This window comes from Lagopus muta, chromosome 1 (assembly GCF_023343835.1).
Source record: "Lagopus muta isolate bLagMut1 chromosome 1, bLagMut1 primary, whole genome shotgun sequence".
Classification (NCBI taxonomy): domain Eukaryota; kingdom Metazoa; phylum Chordata; class Aves; order Galliformes; family Phasianidae; genus Lagopus; species Lagopus muta.
Genome location: NC_064433.1, coordinates 59,235,269 through 59,253,431, shown reverse-complemented (window position 1 = coordinate 59,253,431; position 18,163 = coordinate 59,235,269). Strand labels below are relative to the sequence as shown.

Genomic DNA, 18,163 nt, shown 5'->3' with positions numbered 1-18,163 from the left:
TGGGAAATCTTCAAAGGAACCTGTTTACTGTCTACAAGAGGGTGATGAGTCATGAGAAAATGGAGCAGGCCTGTGAAATTGAGGTGTAAGAGCAGAGAACAAGATGGCAAGAATGGAGGGACAAGGTGAGCATGGGAACTATCCAGTGTGTGAATCCTGAGTGCCTTTGATGCTCCTTGGAGCCCTTGGTTTTGGCACCAATGTCCTTCACTGATGAAGGACAGCTGCAACAACTGCTGTCTGCATGTGCCCAACCCTGTCTGCATTTAATAGAAGTTGGTAGCAGCTAATAGCTCCAGTCTATAACTGACCTGGCAAGTTCAAACCATTTCAGCTGCGTGTTCTGTGAAACTGTGCCCCTCTCCCTCAGGCTACCTCAGTTGTTATGGACAAATAAGATCCCAGTGGAGCACTTCTGAGAGATCAGCTCTCACTCCAGGCATATGTGGGATAGAGGAAACAGATACCATGTATGCCCCAGTGAGACAGAACCCGGAGTTTATTTGATGACTTTTACTGTAGGTTAAATGTTGTGGGTTTCTACCACTGTGTGCCCAACTAACTTATAATGTAGGGTAACTGTTTTGAAGGAGAAGAGTGAGGCATGTGTATATCACTGTCAAAGTGACGAAGAAAAGTCAGAAAATATACAAATATGGATGTGGGTTAATCAAAGCAGGTGTTGGAAGAAAGGCTGAAAGTTTGTATTGGAAGTGCGAAGATACTTGTGAGTTGAGACCAGAGGGGGTTCTGAGCAATTAAACTGAAGGAGTAATATCTGGGAGTGAAAAGAGAGGGACAGTAGTGCAGGGGATGTGGTGCATAAGGGAGGGTGGAAGAGGATCGGAGTGTATAATATGTGAGTTTTGTCTCCCATTAGTGAGATACTGCTGGGAGATGAGAAGCAGGAGAAGATGAAGAAGAAAGTTTATCTATGTATCTGTTTATCTGGCAGCAGTTTCCCACCTTGGTGAAGAGTCTGGAGATGAAGGCTTCTGCTCTGCGTCAGCTGCTGGGCAACAGAACTGGTGCAAAACAGTTTCATTCCTGTAAGAAAAAAAAAAAAACAACAAACAGTACCAGGTTAGTATTCATTTCATTCAGCAGAAAACTTACAGGAGAATGTCTTCCCCAAGGCTGTTCCAAGGGGACAGTAACACCCAATGATACTGAAAAACAAACCTAATTATCGCATGAACATTATGCACTCCGAGATGGTGGGGAGCAGGAGAGAAGTGAGCTGACAATTTTTTCCTCTCCTTTACCCTTCCTGATGTCAAGCTGTAGAGAAGAGCCAAAACCATTCAAATAAGAAGTTTTCTTTCTGTCAGTATCTGTCCCGTGATCCCATACATCTTAAGAAAACAGTTTTGGTGGGTCTAATGTTTAGTTCTGGACACAAATATTTCCTCAGATGTGTTTTTTTAAATATGTTTCTTATACATTTCTTATACATTTTAATGCAAAGAAGTTGATTTTTTTGTCATAAGGATGGCTGAAGTAACGCTGCAGATATTTCTCTTGAAGCCTCTCTAAAGCATAGAAATTGCCTCAGCACATCAGTATTGAGCATTGCCAGTAATAGCAGTGGAAAAGTAGCATAACAAGCATAAGAGAGTGTGCTGTGATCATAAGGAGAACAGAAAGTTGGAAGACATCACAGCAAAGAAAAACAAAAACTTAAGTAACAACCATGAGGAAAACAGGAAAACAAAAAGCTAAAAGTGTGCTTATTAGATGAGAAAGGCAAAGGAATTCATCCAAAGGAAGAAAGCCTAAATTTGAGTGACTTGCTCTTGGGTCCCATGCTTGGAAACATTTGAAAGGAGCTTGGTTTTCAGAGGTACTGGGCTCTTATCAGAGCACTGGAATCCAGTAAGAGCTTCTCAGCACTTCTGAAAATTAAGATAGTTCCATGTGGACCCTTACGGTGTCAGAGGCAGCATAAATCAATAGTCAACTTTCAACACCCTGACCTTCATCAGTGAAAGGGAGTCACTAAAAAGAGACACAGTGGCAGGGGAAAAAGTGCTAGAAGAATGGTAACCACATAAGGAGAGAAGAAACAAAGCAGGAGACATAAAGCAGGCTGAATCCTCAGCACAAATCACTCTCTCCAAGTTGGTGGAATAGCACTTGGAGCCCCATTCTCAGTGCTGCTGAAGAGAGCCAGGGCTCAGATGGTGTCATCTTTAAAAAATACTTTTGCAGCTTCTAACCAAGACATAAGCAGTAAAACTAAGTCTCCTGGTTGTCGTGGGGTCCCAGCTTATTCCGAAAGCTTTGGAATTTCTTTCCTGAAGTGTGAAAATTATCCCCTCTATCTTTCTCAAAATATGATGTAGATGGCCACAAAGATAGATAAATTACAGATAACAATGATCCTGTTCCCAGCCATTCCCTTTCTGCTTCTCAGCTAGCTCAATGTAACAAACTGCTTAGTTCTTCTGCTTCCTTGGTTTCCACTGCCCTGTCAAAAAGAATCTTTCCTTAGAAGCAGCAGGATTAGCAGAAGCAGCACAGCAAGGTGAAGAGAGAAGGATTAGCTTTACCTCACCGACCTCTGTCCATGCCCCAGGTTCCTGCCTGTGACATGCAGACTGCTGGAAAAGAAGGGACATGTTTGTGTGACACACCAAATTCATCTCCTGATCTTCCATTTCTGTAACTGCCCAGCTCACATCCATTCTCTCCTGCCAGTCTGGTTATTGCTGTTTCTCATGATGTTGTTTCTAATTCAAAGTTATTGTATGGCAACTACCTGTCTGTCTTAGGGTGTCCATAAATTACCTGTGTTGTCTTTTTTCTGAAGCAAGTGGTGGGGTCACTTTTGAGCCTACATTCAAGCAGACTCACACAAATAGTCAAGCTCCTACATCTTGTCATTCTGCTTCCAGCTAGAAGTATCTAGAAAAAAAAAAGGAATTTCCTGATAAAATTTTGGTTTTGCGGAAAATGCTGCATCATCAGACTGAAACTATCTGGTGACATCTTGGGTTTGACCAAGATTCTTAAAATCACAAAGTTTTGTCTGGATTTCCTGGCAGGCTTCTTGAGGTTCGTACTTCCATATCCCAAATCAGTAGCGCAGCCATGCAGTACAAGTAGTCCCTTGGATAGGGGCCATCGTTTATCCAATATTTCCATCCACTTGGCTCTCTGTTATACCCAACTCCCAGGGCAGCAATTCTGAGAGCTGGCTAGCCCAAGAAGTGTGGAACAGCTGTGCCAAGGCAATCAGATCTACAGAGCAGGCTTGTAGTCATGGACATTGTCATCTGCAGTGTGAAAATGCACAAGGTTCTCAACTGATCCAACAACAGCTAAGGTTCACTCTGAGGAGCATGCTTGGTTTCAGAAGTATGATACACTGTCACTTTCTACTGAATTTCATCACTACTTGAAGTAGTAAAAAAAAAAGACCTAGATTCAGATAAAAATAAGAACACATTCTGCTATACTGGAATCTTCCAAGATACAGATAACCCAAATGTCATCCATTTTCAATCATAACACTTCCCTAAATGAGCTACATTGTCCTCTGCCTTTATTCTAACATTAGATGCATCAGTCAGATTGCTAACTGTATATAAAGAAAGCAAACAAGAGGGAGGAAAAACCAAAAAAAAAAAAAAGGTATGGACAAGTAGAGACAACAACAACAACAACAACAACAAAAGAAACAGAAGCTTTTATATAGATGAAATGCCCTGTTAGTCAATCATCAGAATAGAAACAACAAAAAAAAAAGGGAAACAGGTAAAGGAATAGTGGTGTTAAGTTACAGGACTTCAGACTGTGTTCAGTGGGTATTTTAAGAAAAAAACACCTCATAGATACTCTTCAGAGAATCAGAGAATGTACTGAGCATTGCAGTTTTACAGTCAGCCATTGGCTCTGGTTCTCATAATCTCTCATGTTTGTTTAACGTTAACCTTGGGTATTTTCTACTTCAACCAGTGTTCTCTTGAACCTCTGAGATCCCAAGATCTCAGGAGTAGTTGCACATCTTACATAGTACTAACAGATGTTGATCATGCCCACAGACAGAAACTGGCCTTCAGGCCGTTTGGAGCCATGACACCCAGGGAGAAGTCCGCATGGAGATAAACAGTAGGCACTGCTTGATAAATATATGCAGTGTAAGTGGATGTTCCTAAACAGCTGAAAGTTCTCCTCACTGGGGGCAAGAAAGGATATCTTCAGACTGTTGTTATATCCGAGTTCTCCAAATATCCAGGAGCAACTGCAACTTTGGGTCTACTCACATTCTTCTTTCACAGCTTGCATGTCTTTCTTTTTTATCATACTCAGGACAAAGGAAGTGCATTCCGTCTTGCACACAGTACCCTGTTCTTTTTCTTCTTTCCGTCTCTTGATTCTGCATGTATCTGATAGTTTGCAAATCTGTGTAAAAACAAGGCCCTTAACTTTGAAGCATGGCCTGTATAGCCCAGACATGAGATGGGAGAGGAAGAGTTAAAGGCATACAGAAGAAATGGACCTGCTTCTCCCCCCCCATGAAAAGACTGTATTAATTGCTGTCTGGACAAAGCAGTTCTTATCTGGGGGTGATATGCAAGTACTCAAATAAGTGTTCTAGAAAAGCAGCTGTTGTTTTAACTCTGTGAAGTCTTCAGGTAAGATGTTATTTTTGGTGCTGTGGTTGAAGAGGGCCCTGTAGGATTTTAATGGCTGGCAAGCAATGCACCTGAGTGACAAGGAGAGGTGCAGCCAGGATCCACCTCATGTAAGGGTTGGCTTACTATTGTGTTACAGTCATCTCTTCGGCTGCACCTCAAAGAAAACTTGCAACAGAAAATCCAGCAAGAAGGAAAGGTGTTCTGGGAGTGTGAACAGGAGACCTTTGGTATTAAAGAGGCAAACGGAGAGGAAGAACAGTGTTGAAGTGCCTATGGATGTAAATGCTACCAGCATCTTGTGAGTTACAAGCAGAGGAGCAGCAGAGGATAAGGTTGCAAGAGGAAGACTGATAAGGAAGATGTTGCAAAGAGCAAACAGGAAGACTGGGAACAGCCTGAGCCTGTCAGAGCCTTGCTCTGTCTAGCTGGGACACATGCTCCAGAGGCAAGGATTTGACAGTCCAGACCTATCTTAAATGCAGAGAAAGCTGTGTTTGACCCAGTGTTGACAACCTGATGTTGTCAATTGAAATGTTACCCTCCTCTCTTCTGAGAGAAAACAACTGACTGAGTTTTATTTAGCTGTCTTTAGCATTGCTCCTGACAAGAGGTATCCTCCAGCCAGCTGCCTTAAGCATCAGAGGAGAGTATCAATGAACAAACTGTCCGGGCACAGCACTTCCTGCTCTGTGACAAACTTCAGAGAGGCCTATGCCAAACCTTCTGGCTAGCATGAGCTGTCTAGTTGGCTCAAGAGTTAGCGTTACCTTTCTGGCTTCTTAGAAAGCTGGACTGTGCTGCAAAGAGGCCCTCTGACTCACATTACTTAGACTTTACAGCTATGAATCCCAGAGCCAAGCCTCTTTTCTCTTAAAAACTGGTGTTGTGGAGGATATAAGAATTGAGCTCCAACAACTGAAAGTCTCTGTAGCTGCCTAGTTTGTAAACCAAAGGTCCAAAACTGTGGTAACTTTCCCCAAATTGTCTTAATGCTGTATCTTGCCATAAAACAAGCACTTGGGGCTTACGTTCATTCAATCTTACTTCCCATCTTAAGCATCAGTGCCCACTGGTTTGATATTGATGGTAGATGTTCTGGGATAGAGATGTTCAACTGCTGAGAGTTGTACTAAGGTAAAGAAATTGTCATCTTCTTCCACTAGCCAGAAAAGAAAACCCCCAACCCAGATAGCACAAAGAAATCTGTGTTGCTGTGTTACCCAGAAGTCAACTTTAAGTAAACAAATATCCAGTATGGTCTCTGGATTTTTCTGGGTTTGCAATTTTAGACTACAAGATATGCTAGAACAATACAGAGTAAAAATTGCTCTCAATGGGAGTACATAGAGCATGCTTCTCTATAACGTGCTGCATCATCTCTCTGTTGCACAGTTACTGTTGCACTTGTATACACATGCCTGACCAATCTGATGGCTTTCTATAATGGAGAGATAGCATCAACAGACAAAAAAAGGGGGAGTGATGTGATCTGCCTAGACTTCAAGGCCTTTAATATGGTCCTACATCACAGTCTTATCTCTAAATTAGTGAGATAGGGATTTGAATGGTGGACTATTCAGTAGATAAGGAATTGGTTGGATGGCCATAGCCAGAGGTTATGCTCAACAGTTCTGTGTCCAGGTGGAGTCTGGTGACAAGTAGCATCCCCCAGAGTTCTGTCTTGGCACCAGTGCTCTTCAACACCTTTTTCACTGACCTGGTTAGTGGGATTGAGCACATCCTCAGCAAGTCTGCACTGCTCACTAAGCTGAATGACGCAGAAAAGGATGCCATTCAAAGGGACCTGGACAAGCTGGAAAAGTGGGCACAGAAGAATCTAATGGGATTTTTTTTTAAAAAAGCCAAGTGCAAGTTGCAATTGGGTCAGGGCAATCCCAGATTTGTGTACAAACAACTTATTGAGAAACAGCCCTGCAGAGAAGGACTCAGGGTCCTGGTGTATGAAAAGCTGGACATAAACCAGCAGTGTGTGCTTGCAGCCCAGAAGGCCAATTGTATCCAGAACTGCATCAAAAGACGGGTGGCCAGTAGGGTGAGAGGGGTGACTGTACCCCTCTATTCTGCCTTGGAGTGAGTCCACAGGAAGTCCACAATGATCAGTGGATTGGAACATCTTTCCTTTGAAGAAAGTCTGAGGGAACTGGGCTTGTTCTTCTTGGAAGAGGCTTCAGAGAGACCTCACTGTGGGCTTCCAGTACTGAAAGGGAGCCTATAAACAGGAGGAAAACAGACTTTTTACAAAGGCAGATAATGACAGGACAAGGGGAGCAGCTTTAAACTAAAAGAAGGGAAATTTATGTTAGATATTAAGAAGAAATTCTTTAGGCTGCTCGGAGAAGTTGTAGATGCCCCATCCCTGGAGGTGTTTAAGGCCAGGTTGGATGGGGCACTGGGCAGCCTGGTCTAGTGGTTGGCAACCCTGCCCATGGCAGGAGGTTGGAACTGGATGATCTTTAAGGCCCCTTCCAACCCAAGTCATTCTATGATTATGTATTATATAGTATATCTGGCATGACCTCTACTACAAAGACTGACTACCACTGGGTTTTTCAACTGATAGTTCTTGCCTAACCTCTGTAGCCTTGTACTTGGGCCCTACAGGCCTTCATATTCAGTAGCACTGACCTTGGCACAAACATGCACCAGTCCTTAAAAATCTGATAATGTTGAAAGGCATATGGTGCTCCCTCAAGAAATGTTATGTCAGTAAATAAATATTACAGTTTACATGGTTTCTCTTTAAAACTCCACCTTTCCAATAAAAGCTAGGGGAATCTTGACCTAAAGAAATATATATTTTTTGTAACTCCGGATATCTCAGATTTCCTGAAATCTATTACTGTTTGTCTTTTTTCATATAGCTGCCATGAGAACAGATGGAGTCACAGAAAAACATAGCCTAGAAGGAGAAGATGAAAGCAGAAAGAATCAAAGGAGAACAGAATTCATCTCATGTGAGGTTTTACTAACTGTTATTCTTTGTATGACAAGGGCTAGAGAACCATAAACAGGAACTATTTAATAGTGGTAAGTTTATGAAAAGTCAGTTGCACAGTGCTACTTCTGTCTTGACCCAGATGTATAGCTCAGTGCTACCCTTCCCAACAGAGCTGTGATATAACCTAGCTAAGATTAGCTGTAGGTCTTATTCCTTCTCTCACTTCCCTCTTGTGTTAGATATTTTTCTGACTCCATTAAACCTGTAACTTTATAGGTGAGATCTGATAGAGGCTGTGTTTTCCAAAGAGTACCTTCCAACAACTAGATGTTTCTTTCCTGTCCTGCACTACTCATTCCAAAATATACTCACTAAAATTTAAGTTGTCTTAATTTCTGGTCTCAGTTGTAAGCCATTACATTGGTGTTGCGGAGGGAGTGGACAGAGTTTATGTCACGGGGGAAGTATGCATAATTAAAAACAAACACAAGGTAATTCCTGGACTTCAAGTTCTTTAACTACTCTTAACTTGGATGGACTCTACAAAGTTATCGGATCCTTCTGATGGCAAGAGTGTGACAAGGTTCAGAGAGAAACTGGACAACTTAAAAACCATCCCATTAGAACATTTAATGCAGGTTGTTCCCAAAGTCAGTGTATAGGACTCAAGCTTTTCAGCATTAGAAGGCTTTTATTGGTATCCCATGGCTATCTTCTGTAATTTTTGCTGCTCTTTCCTATTGAATATCTGATGTTGACTATATCTGAAAAACAGCTACACAGTCCAGATTCATGAATCTGACCATCTGATAAATCCTGTGCTAGAGGGCAAGGGTTTTAGAATCCAAAATACAGCAAGTGTGGAAATGCAAGAAAAAAGCTGGAATTGTCATTTTATTTTACATTCCCAGTAATAAAAACAGTCTCAACCTGAGCATACATAGGATGCATCTTGGGAATGGACTGATTCAGTAATCTTCACTAACTTGCCAAAGACTTCTGAAGTCAGTCCAAAAATACCCCAAAGAGCAGAATGAGATTGAAGCAGTCTGAAGTCAAATTTATATGGTAGATTGCTGAAGATGAAACTACAACAAAAGAAGCAGGGAGAAGAATTGTGCAAAACATTATACTTTGGAAATTGTGTGGGTTAACCCAGCATGTTTGAAAAAACAACTTTAGGCTAATTAGCTTCTATTTGCCCTTTTCTAATGTACTCAATATCTATTGTTTTTATGGCTGTTGATTTACTCTGCTCTCCAAATTGTTACTGCTTCCACATCTTCATCAGAAACCTCTTCTCAAGTAGCAGTGATTATCTTTAGTTCCCTTAGCTATCTGGAAGGTAAGTGCTATACTTGTAAAGGGTTTACATATGACATGGTAGTCTATGCAGAACCACTTTGTTGCACCTGTTCTGCACACCTATTATTGACTCTCTGGTTATATTTTTCTAGTATTATATAAATCTGTCTTTCTAGTACTAAAAAACAGGATGAAGAGGGGAGTCCTACTGACTGAGCATTTCCACCTTCTCACCAGAATATATTGTTTTTAGAGACCCCATAAAATATCTTGAGATCTCAGCAGCATAAAATACCTTACACATATACTATTGTTCGCAAAGTGAAAATTCAGTGTGACATGATGATGCAAATGTGGTTTTGAGCTATTGTGGGTTCTTCAAAACAGCACAGCTTGGAAGAATGAGCACAAGGCACCATGTTGAGGAAACTGAATTTCCTGCACTGAAAGAAGATCTGAGCCAATACCGGTGTGATCTGATCTTTTTTTTTTTGGTTGGGTGACTATAACAGATGTGTCAAATATGCCATTTATTTATCACCATCTGCTTCATGGGGTGTACATATTAATGCCATATCTTCCTGAACAGAGGATTTCTATGGTTACTTAATCCATATTTGTGGCAGGCATTTCTCCTGTACTAGCCATTCTTAAGAATCAGTCAGGGAAACATGAGAGCATGACTGGCAGATGAGTGCAAGGATGTGGGGGGAAAAGAGAAGTGTTTTGCCCCTTCCTCAGTGCAAAGAATAGGACTGGTGGACATCCAATATTTTATGTACTAAAAGGACAGCATGAGCTCACATCCACAAGTCAGCTAAGTCAGAATCAGTAATACGTCAGGAGACAAAGAATATGAGCTGTGGCCTCTTGTTTCCCAGCTCAGTAGTGCATGCTCCCCTGCTACACACCCAGATGTTTTCCTTCTCTTTTCTTGTGTTGGTGACATCCTACTTGACAGAAATTTCCTTCACCAAGGATCTGGGCTCCAGACTGCTATCAAGAGTGAAGAAGACTGGAAAGATGTCACCTGCACACTCACTTTATTCAGGGAAAATTGCTGCTGACAAGTCCATTTTGTTACCCTGAAACACTTGAAGGAAATCTAATCCATTTGTTAAATCCACAAGGAGAGGCTGGGCTGACTGCCAAGATTTCCCCTACGTGCTAGAAATGGGCAACAGCAGAAAAAGGAATGGAAGGAGCTGCTAGTATTCATCCAGGCCCTGGGAGTCAATGAGAGGGAGAGTCCAGTCAAGCTTCTGGGTTCAGTTTTCCAGGCATCATCCTTGTGACACAAGTAAGCAAAGAGCTGGACCCAATGCCATTATTTCTTATGGTGCATTACTCTTTGTGCAGTTCTGTGACTCTTGGTGCTTCAGCTTAAGTAACCTACTTAAGGTGAGGTAAGGATGATACGCTTGCTCTCAGTTATCTATGGACTAACATTACTATAACCAGTCAGAAAGCTTAAGATCAAGTATGTAGTGCACAAAAACAAGTCTGTCCTGTAAAGCAGTGAACACAACATAATGTGCACACACAATACATTGAATAAAAGGCAGCAGCTTGAACAAAACCAATCAGATTTGGGACATGTGGATAGTCTGGGAAGGAGCTATCTCTGAAAGCTCTCTGTAGAAGGAGAGTACTTTTATCTCTGATGTAGCTATGTTGGTGTCTCTACTAGCCAAGGAAATGCTCTTTAGGTTTACAGGGATGATGCTCATGCTCTCCTATTTGCCAGCAGAAGCTATTTCCTCAGAAGCGTCTCTTCTTGCTATTAATTTCTTTCCTAAGGCATAGTAGGAACAGGGATGAGGGAAGTGATTGTACTTGCTAAGCAATTCCCAGAAAGAAGTTTCCAGGATGGAAGTGAGTTTGCTAGCAGCTGCCATAGGGCTTGGGGGAGCTGCCTCTCCTGAAGTATCATTGAATCACATGTCAATGGGGAGTCCGTTCACTCAATTTAAATTGGATTTCTCTTCTCCAAAGGAAAGCCAGCTACACAGAGTGTGGCTGTCAACTGTACTGGTGCTTTGGAAACACTAAGAGAAAGCATGCAAAACATTGGTGGTGGGAGAAAATGCTACATATTAGACTACACAATAGCCTAATGTACACTACTAGTCTTTTTTAGGTCCCCTGTCAAAGGGTGGAAACGGTTGATAACTATCTGTGATAGACAAGCCACAATACCTTTTGCTCTAATTTGCTAGCAGGGTGGATATCGGTACTGAGGAAGAACAGCTACTGTATAAAAGAGCAATCTGATATTCTAACTGTATGTGCACAGCTAATCACATGGAGAGGATCCTCTAGTGACACGTGTAGCACTTCCAGGGAGTGAAGAGAGCTTTAATAAGTTGTAGCCAAAACTATATTTCAGATTTAGAATAGCAGCTTCCTATTTGTGATATCTGAAGTGTGTGTGAGGGGGAGGTTGTGTAAGCTCCAGAAGTCACTTCAATGAAATAATTACCATAAACAGAAGTTGCATTGATTAATTTCTTAATAGAAATATGGTATATGCGTACAACACTACATTCCCAAGATAGTATCTGATCTTTTCCAAGACAGCATCTCTCAATTTCAACTGTCTTTAATACAATAATTTCTTTTAAAGGTTATACATCTAATAGAATAATTATGTGTCTGCAAATGCATGCTGGTAGAGTCATTTCTTAGCTTTGAAACATCTTTTCTTACCTCTTCTGTTTTGTACTACACAAAGGCTCTTTCTTCTTTGTTCAAATAATAGACTTATAACTACATAAAATGGAAGTAGCTGGCAAAAGCTCACTTTTAATTACACTGATGAGCATTCCCCAAATACCCTTCAGTTCTTCATATAGTAATTACAGTTTGTCAGCCTAACACCAATGAGTATGTAGTTCTCCTAAACAGATCTAGCACTCTGCCTGAATGTCCTGCTAGCAGACTAAACACGTTTTTCTGCTCTCCTATTTTGAGCTAATTTGTATAAACACTGTAAAAAGCTGAGGATTGTATTAGTGAAATTGCCAAGCCTGGGGGGGTTGCCAATTACTATGACTGTGAGATATATATATATGGATTTTAGGTCTCTTCCTGAACAAGAATAAATTATTTTTCACTTTTTGCAAGTGTCAGAATTGGGCTCAGTAAAAGGGTGTTTGTTTTGATGAGTACTAGACCTGTCTTTAATAAAGCTTAGACTTGTACTGGCTGCACGCTTAAATGGCTCATGTTTAACCCCTTAATACAGGAAGAAAGCCATGGAATTTTCTAGAGGTTGAAATCAAACTGTCCCTCAGCTCTGAAGAATAACACAAATCTATAGGAGGGAGTATTGTTCAATACACTCATAATCCAATAAACATGAAAATTTACTTCATACACACAAATGGCTCATCACCGAGCTCTCTGTGCATCTTAGCAACAGTGCCTTCTGCAAACTTGCCCCTGCAAGGAAATGCTTGGGTAGATTTGCTGCTTGTATAACTGCAGTCCTGTGCCCTTGCATGCAACTCTGAATTCACTGCTGGATGTAGCATGATGGTGAGCTGCACCAGCATTGCAGTGCTTGGAAGCTTGTCACTACCACACTGGATGATGCACTGTATTTCTGTAGTGGTTTTATTCTGCATACTCACCAAAAATCATTAAAATTGTTGTATGGGGTAAATCCTACTTCTGAGCTGCTCAGACACTACTGAGGCTTGACACTACACTTTATAACAAGAAGGCTGTGGTTGAACATAGTGAGAAAGAGGCTTGGCTTGCAGAACACTGTTTCAGGCCCTCGGTTTGGGGCCTTGGCTTTGGAAACTCAGTTTCTATTATATCTGCAGCTATCTGGGTCTTGTCCACATTGCTTCAATTACACCTACAATTGAAGGTGGAATGGTTTCCTAACAGAGAAGTACAACAAGAAGAAATAGGAACCTGCAGGACATTACAAGCATCATGGATACTTGCATTTGGTTTAAATGAAAACTTTATAATTTCTTGAGGCTTTATAAAGACCTGACCTTGCTAGGATAGCAGAAGAGCATGTGGGATTAATGACATGTCCTCAGACTTCAAAAAGCTGTGAAAGGTGTTCCCTTTCCCTATCTTAACTGCTCAACAACTCCTAGGATTTAATACTATTAGGTCATAAAATAAACAGTCAAGTGTATTTATAAACGTGATGACAGTTCAGATCGCTCTTAATCTCGGGAACTGGATTGTATTATACTTCCTGTCTGGTGGGACAGCACTGGGAAAAATTCACCACAAAAATGGAGAAGACATTACCTCTTAACCAGACGCCTTGTATATGCTAATTATTCATCCGTGTCCCTTCTCAGAACTGAGATACAAATGTCAGCTTACAGTCACATACCTGGCCAAAAGTTTAGTGCTTCAGTCAGTAACGACCATTGAAACCGACGTAGCCTGCATCTGCATCCAAATGTAAAGCTCATCTTGAATTAGATGAGCTGCTTACATCTGTCTGTATTACTGAATCACTCTGTAGTGACTTATTGCAGCTAGCAAGTACCTTGTGGGGAATCTTAACTTACAGAAGCATGTGAATTAGAAATCAACTGCTATTCTCTAATAGTAAATCTTCAAGCATTCCACCAGGTGCTGGAGTCCTTGTGTCTTTTCCTTCATTTAAAATAAATAAATAAATAAATAAGGTAGTTCTGGAAATATAAATGTAAGAGATTTTCACGAACTGCAGGAGACTGGCTTCTGACAACATGTTTCAGGGAAGCTGCAAAAACAATTACTGGAAATCAGAGTGAGGAGCTGTGGGACTAATTGTATTTCTGCTCCTGAAGCATGATGGCTGATGCAGACCTTCTTGTGGTACTTACAGCTGGGCAGACTCCTCTAGCAACTGAGATTTAACAAGTTTGCATCAGAGTCCTGGTGCCAACAGGGCTGTAGCATAAGCTGACTCCATGTGGCTCAGCATAAGCTGGCAGTGCTATTTGTGCTTTCACACTTTAACTGTGAAGCTACATCAGAGATGTTCCAGACCCTACATGCTGGGAATGTGACTTCCCACTTCAGTAAGAAGCAACAGAAGTGACAGCATTGGCATCTGTGGTTACTTTAGCACTAGGAAGCATTGAAATTTTGATCCTGGTGATGAGCAGATTCCACTCAGACTCTCGTTTAGCCTTCGAAGATGTGTGGTGGGGGAAATTCCACTTTCGGCAGCAGCTGTTCCATGTAAATTATGTGTAATACATGAAGAGATCCCAAAGCTGAAGAAAAGGTAGTGGGAAGAGACAGCTCAGGCTCATGGGAAAAAAACAGCCTAGTACAAACCAGATTTTAATCAACCAAGTGTCAAAAAGTGAGAAGCCCAGGGGTAAGCAGAGATATCAAGAGAGCAATTATCGTGCTCCTAGGCGAGGTGGGTCAGCCTTACTTGTAGGTGAAACACGTTCTCATTGTAACTCCAGAGCAAACAAATTGTGACAGAGATTTATTAGTCACTGCATTTATTGATGAAATAAGAGCTTATAAAGTGTGCCATGGAGACCAAATGCCCTCTTTCCTGTGCTAAAAGGAGTACTCTCTCTCCAGGGTCATTTAGTTCTGTGTCATTTGCATGCTTTCTGCTGCTTAACCCCCATCCTACTCTGCAGGAAGATATGGTTCCTCTTGCCATGTGTTGTGATTCTGGACTGTCAGAATTCCTGTCTTCTTATCACTGTTGTTTCCTAAAGGGTTAATATCTGATTTTCTCCACAGCAGAGACCAGTATACTCACACAGATATAATCCTGAAATGTATGAACAGACAGGATAACTGTCCAGGGTTACTTTTTGTGTGCCTTTGAGAAAGGTGGAAATTGAGTTGCAGCTGTAGACCACTGTATAGTCTCTACAGACTGAGACATCTAAGGTCATATAGATACTGACCTTGGGATGCTCTCTAATTGAGAATCATGCTAGACAGTCAGCAGTCACTCAATAAAGAGAATCAAAAGCAATTCGTAGTGGAGGGCAAGTAATACTGAGTAACATCCATTCTCATAGCAAATTGACAAAAACTCCTGAGTAGGGTGAAGAGGGGCATCCTTGTTATTTTTGAGATAAAAGTTGTTTTACTTTGCTTGCAAAACCAGTACGTAAATAGCACTAGGAAACAAACGTACATTTTATATCCTCATCTTCTATTTTAACTAGAAAACCAACTCCTTATGATTTCATTATCTCTGCCTCCTCCCTGGTCACAATTACTTTGATATACTGACCAACAGCATCGTAGTGGAAATGCTAAGTCACGGTCTGAACCAGTGATTGAGCACCTGGTGGGAAAGCAGGGCAAACCTCAGGTGCATGCAGTGCATCTGAGTGACCAGAATAGTGGAGCCAGGATACATCCCTTCCCAGACTTCATTTAAGGGTTGGCAGTAAAAGTAAGGGTCTCTCTCTGGAGATCCTTGTCTACATGAGGCCTCCTAAGGGTAAGCAGATACTTACCTTTGTTTCTGTGCCCATGGCTGCTGCATTTGAGCATACCCTCACTTGCTGCAGCCTAGGACTTCACTGCTCTGCTATCATTGCTGTGCTTTCTATCATGTTACTGGCATGTACGAATTAGATGAGAATGTTGATGCTGTTAGTTCCATGATTCTCAGCTGATCTCTCTATCATATAACAGCTCTCCAGCTCAGTATAAACTTATCTCTCATTGCACTTTATTTCTCTTCTCTTATGTACCTCTCTTAACAGTTCTTGCTCAGTTGAAAGACAGTGTTTACTCAAGCCATATAAGTTCATATGTAACTGATACGCTTTTTTCTCCTTCTACAGAGCATATTTGCAAATCAGGCTAAGGGTAAGAATATTTATATCCTTGGTCAGTGTGGCACCAGTTAGGCCCACAGTACGAAAGCTGAGATATGGACTTTTATAAGGAAGATACCTTGGCAACAGTGGACACTTACAGATTATGTAGTCGTTTATTGTGAAATGCAGTTTCTATCAGGTAAGTTCACTTTTGTAAATGAAGATATATTATGTGATATTTGCAGAGTGAGCTAAGAAATGTCATGGAAAGTATTGGTGTATGTCTGTATGTGGCACAAGGAAGCAGTATGTTACAGTACTCATATACAGGCATCTCATATAAAGCTGAATACTAGAGGAAAAAAAGAGGGAGAAAAAGTAAGAGAAAAAGTAAATGTAATTTGTGCAGGTTGAAATTTTCTCTCAGATATGACACTTATAAATTGTGCTGCTATGGGATTCCCTCTGTTGGTGCCACTCTCCCTTGTTCAGGGAAGCACGGTAGACTGGGAGGCGGCAGTAAGTACATAAAAAGCTTTGGGCTTTCTTTTTCAGGAAAGAACAGATCCTAAACCCTTTCCTCTTTTCCTTGCAGAATTATCTTCTACTTAATTATGGTATTGACTGTTTCACTCCATAACTGTCTGTGAAGGGCAATGAGATACTTGGCTGTGTCTTATTTATTGTTTCTGCTTTTCTCCTTTACTTGAAATGTATCTTCCAAATTTCCAAGCTTAGAGTAATTGATGCCACTATGAATTTGAGGGTGCTTTCTAGGGTTTTGCACCCTTGCACAGAGCAATTGAATTTTTCCTCCCTTCTAGGCATGTTGAAAACTCTGTAATGCTCATCACCTTTTTTTTTTTTTTTTTCAAAGTAAATTAAAGCAATAACTAGAATTCATTAGACATTAGAAACTTCAAGCATAGTTACAGTGTCTTCAGTTACTAGGTACTCTAACTCCTTTATGCCTAGGAACAACCATTGCCTAAATGTATTGTGCCTTAGTGCTTGTTTTTGCTCTTTGCAGTAATCAGACAGTGAATACCATATTGCCAAAGTATGAATCCAGTACAAACCAGCTCACTGGAAGAGTATGCAGGGGTATTCCAGAGGGATGCTGTTTTGAAATCTGCATGGTTTAAGCATAGCAGTTTTTCTTCCTATCTTGCAAAAGTAATGCTCTTCAAAAGCCTGAGTAGAAGAGACTGTCTCTTCAGATCTTATCATGGCAGACCTTGGATGTTGTTCCCACTTTCACTTACGTTCTTGTTTGAACAGAATTTCCTGTCCAGAAAAGCAGATTGCATTAGATTAAAAGCTCATAGTTTGCACTTGGAATAGGCCATTATTTTTAGCTTTTATTGAGATTTCATGGTGATTACTGTCATAGGACAGCTCAAGCTTCTTTGTCAAACAGTGCAGAATTGTGTACAAGGCATCAAGGGAGAAAAAAAAACGGGCTTTTTTCTACTTCAGTCACTGGGTGTATGCCTTAATTCAATTGCATGGTTCAGGTACCACTGTTAGGTTGTCTGGGGTAGTCAGTTTTCACTGTTTACATAGCTGAAAATGCTGAATTCTTTTGCATTTTCTAGAAATGATGCTTTTAAAAAGGCTACATAGTCAAGCCCAGGATGAATCTGTGTTAGTGTGGAATCTCAGATACCAATGGGAGAATGGATTTTGTGGAGAACAGTTATCTAAAAGAACACTTAAGACAAAATAGAACCTTTCTGCAAATGTGTTGGCATCTATGGCATTTACATAGCCTATGCACAGATACATCTGGTTTGGAGATTTGTAACTCCTATCTGATCAACAAGGTGAATGGGAATGTCAGCTCTTGATATTAGGAGATGCAGAATTGTGTTCTTATACGATAACTAAGCAAATGACAATAATTGAGTCGTCTTATAAATTGGTTATTTTATTAAAAATAAATTTTATTAAAAAATTATTTGCTCAGCTACAGAGCAAATAAAAAGTAAAAATCAATGAAAAATGTATTCAATGAACTTTGTGATATTCTTCATTCTAGAACTGGTTTGTCCAGCTCTAATAATTAGAGAACTTCATAGGTGGTCCTATGGCAATGTTTCTAAGCAGTCAATTTACCAACAGTTCTGAGACAGGAATGGAGACTGTAGCAGTGGGTTATATTAGGGAATTCCTCATTAAAAAGAAATAAAGCAAAATGTGTTGAATGATGCAGAGGGAGATCTGTATGGAATCCAAGATATGGAACATAATAGGGAGCCTGGAGATCTCCATGCAGTTTTTACTCTTTAAAGAGGAAACATCATAACTGTTATCAGTGTGCTAGCCACAAAAGTGTAAACAAAGCTTATGTCTTCGGTCACTTACTCACTTGAGTGGGCATCAGTTCTCCATCCAATCATTCTTTGTCCCTAAATTTTTCTCAAGGGAGAAAGCATTTGATTGAAATCATAGAATCATAGAATCATAGAATC

The 18,163-nt window shown here is 40.7% G+C and overlaps 1 protein-coding gene across 2 annotated transcripts in view; it reads right to left on the bottom strand.

Annotated features, from left to right (window-relative positions):
• IQSEC3 (IQ motif and Sec7 domain ArfGEF 3) overlaps positions 1–18,163 on the bottom strand; it is a 102,969-nt gene that overhangs the window by 57,924 nt on the left and 26,882 nt on the right. For both annotated transcript variants that reach the window (XM_048927948.1, XM_048927957.1), the window contains exon 2: positions 967–1,047. In XM_048927948.1, coding sequence (XP_048783905.1) covers positions 967–1,047 — 81 coding nt within the window. The remainder of the gene's footprint in view (positions 1–966; positions 1,048–18,163) is intronic.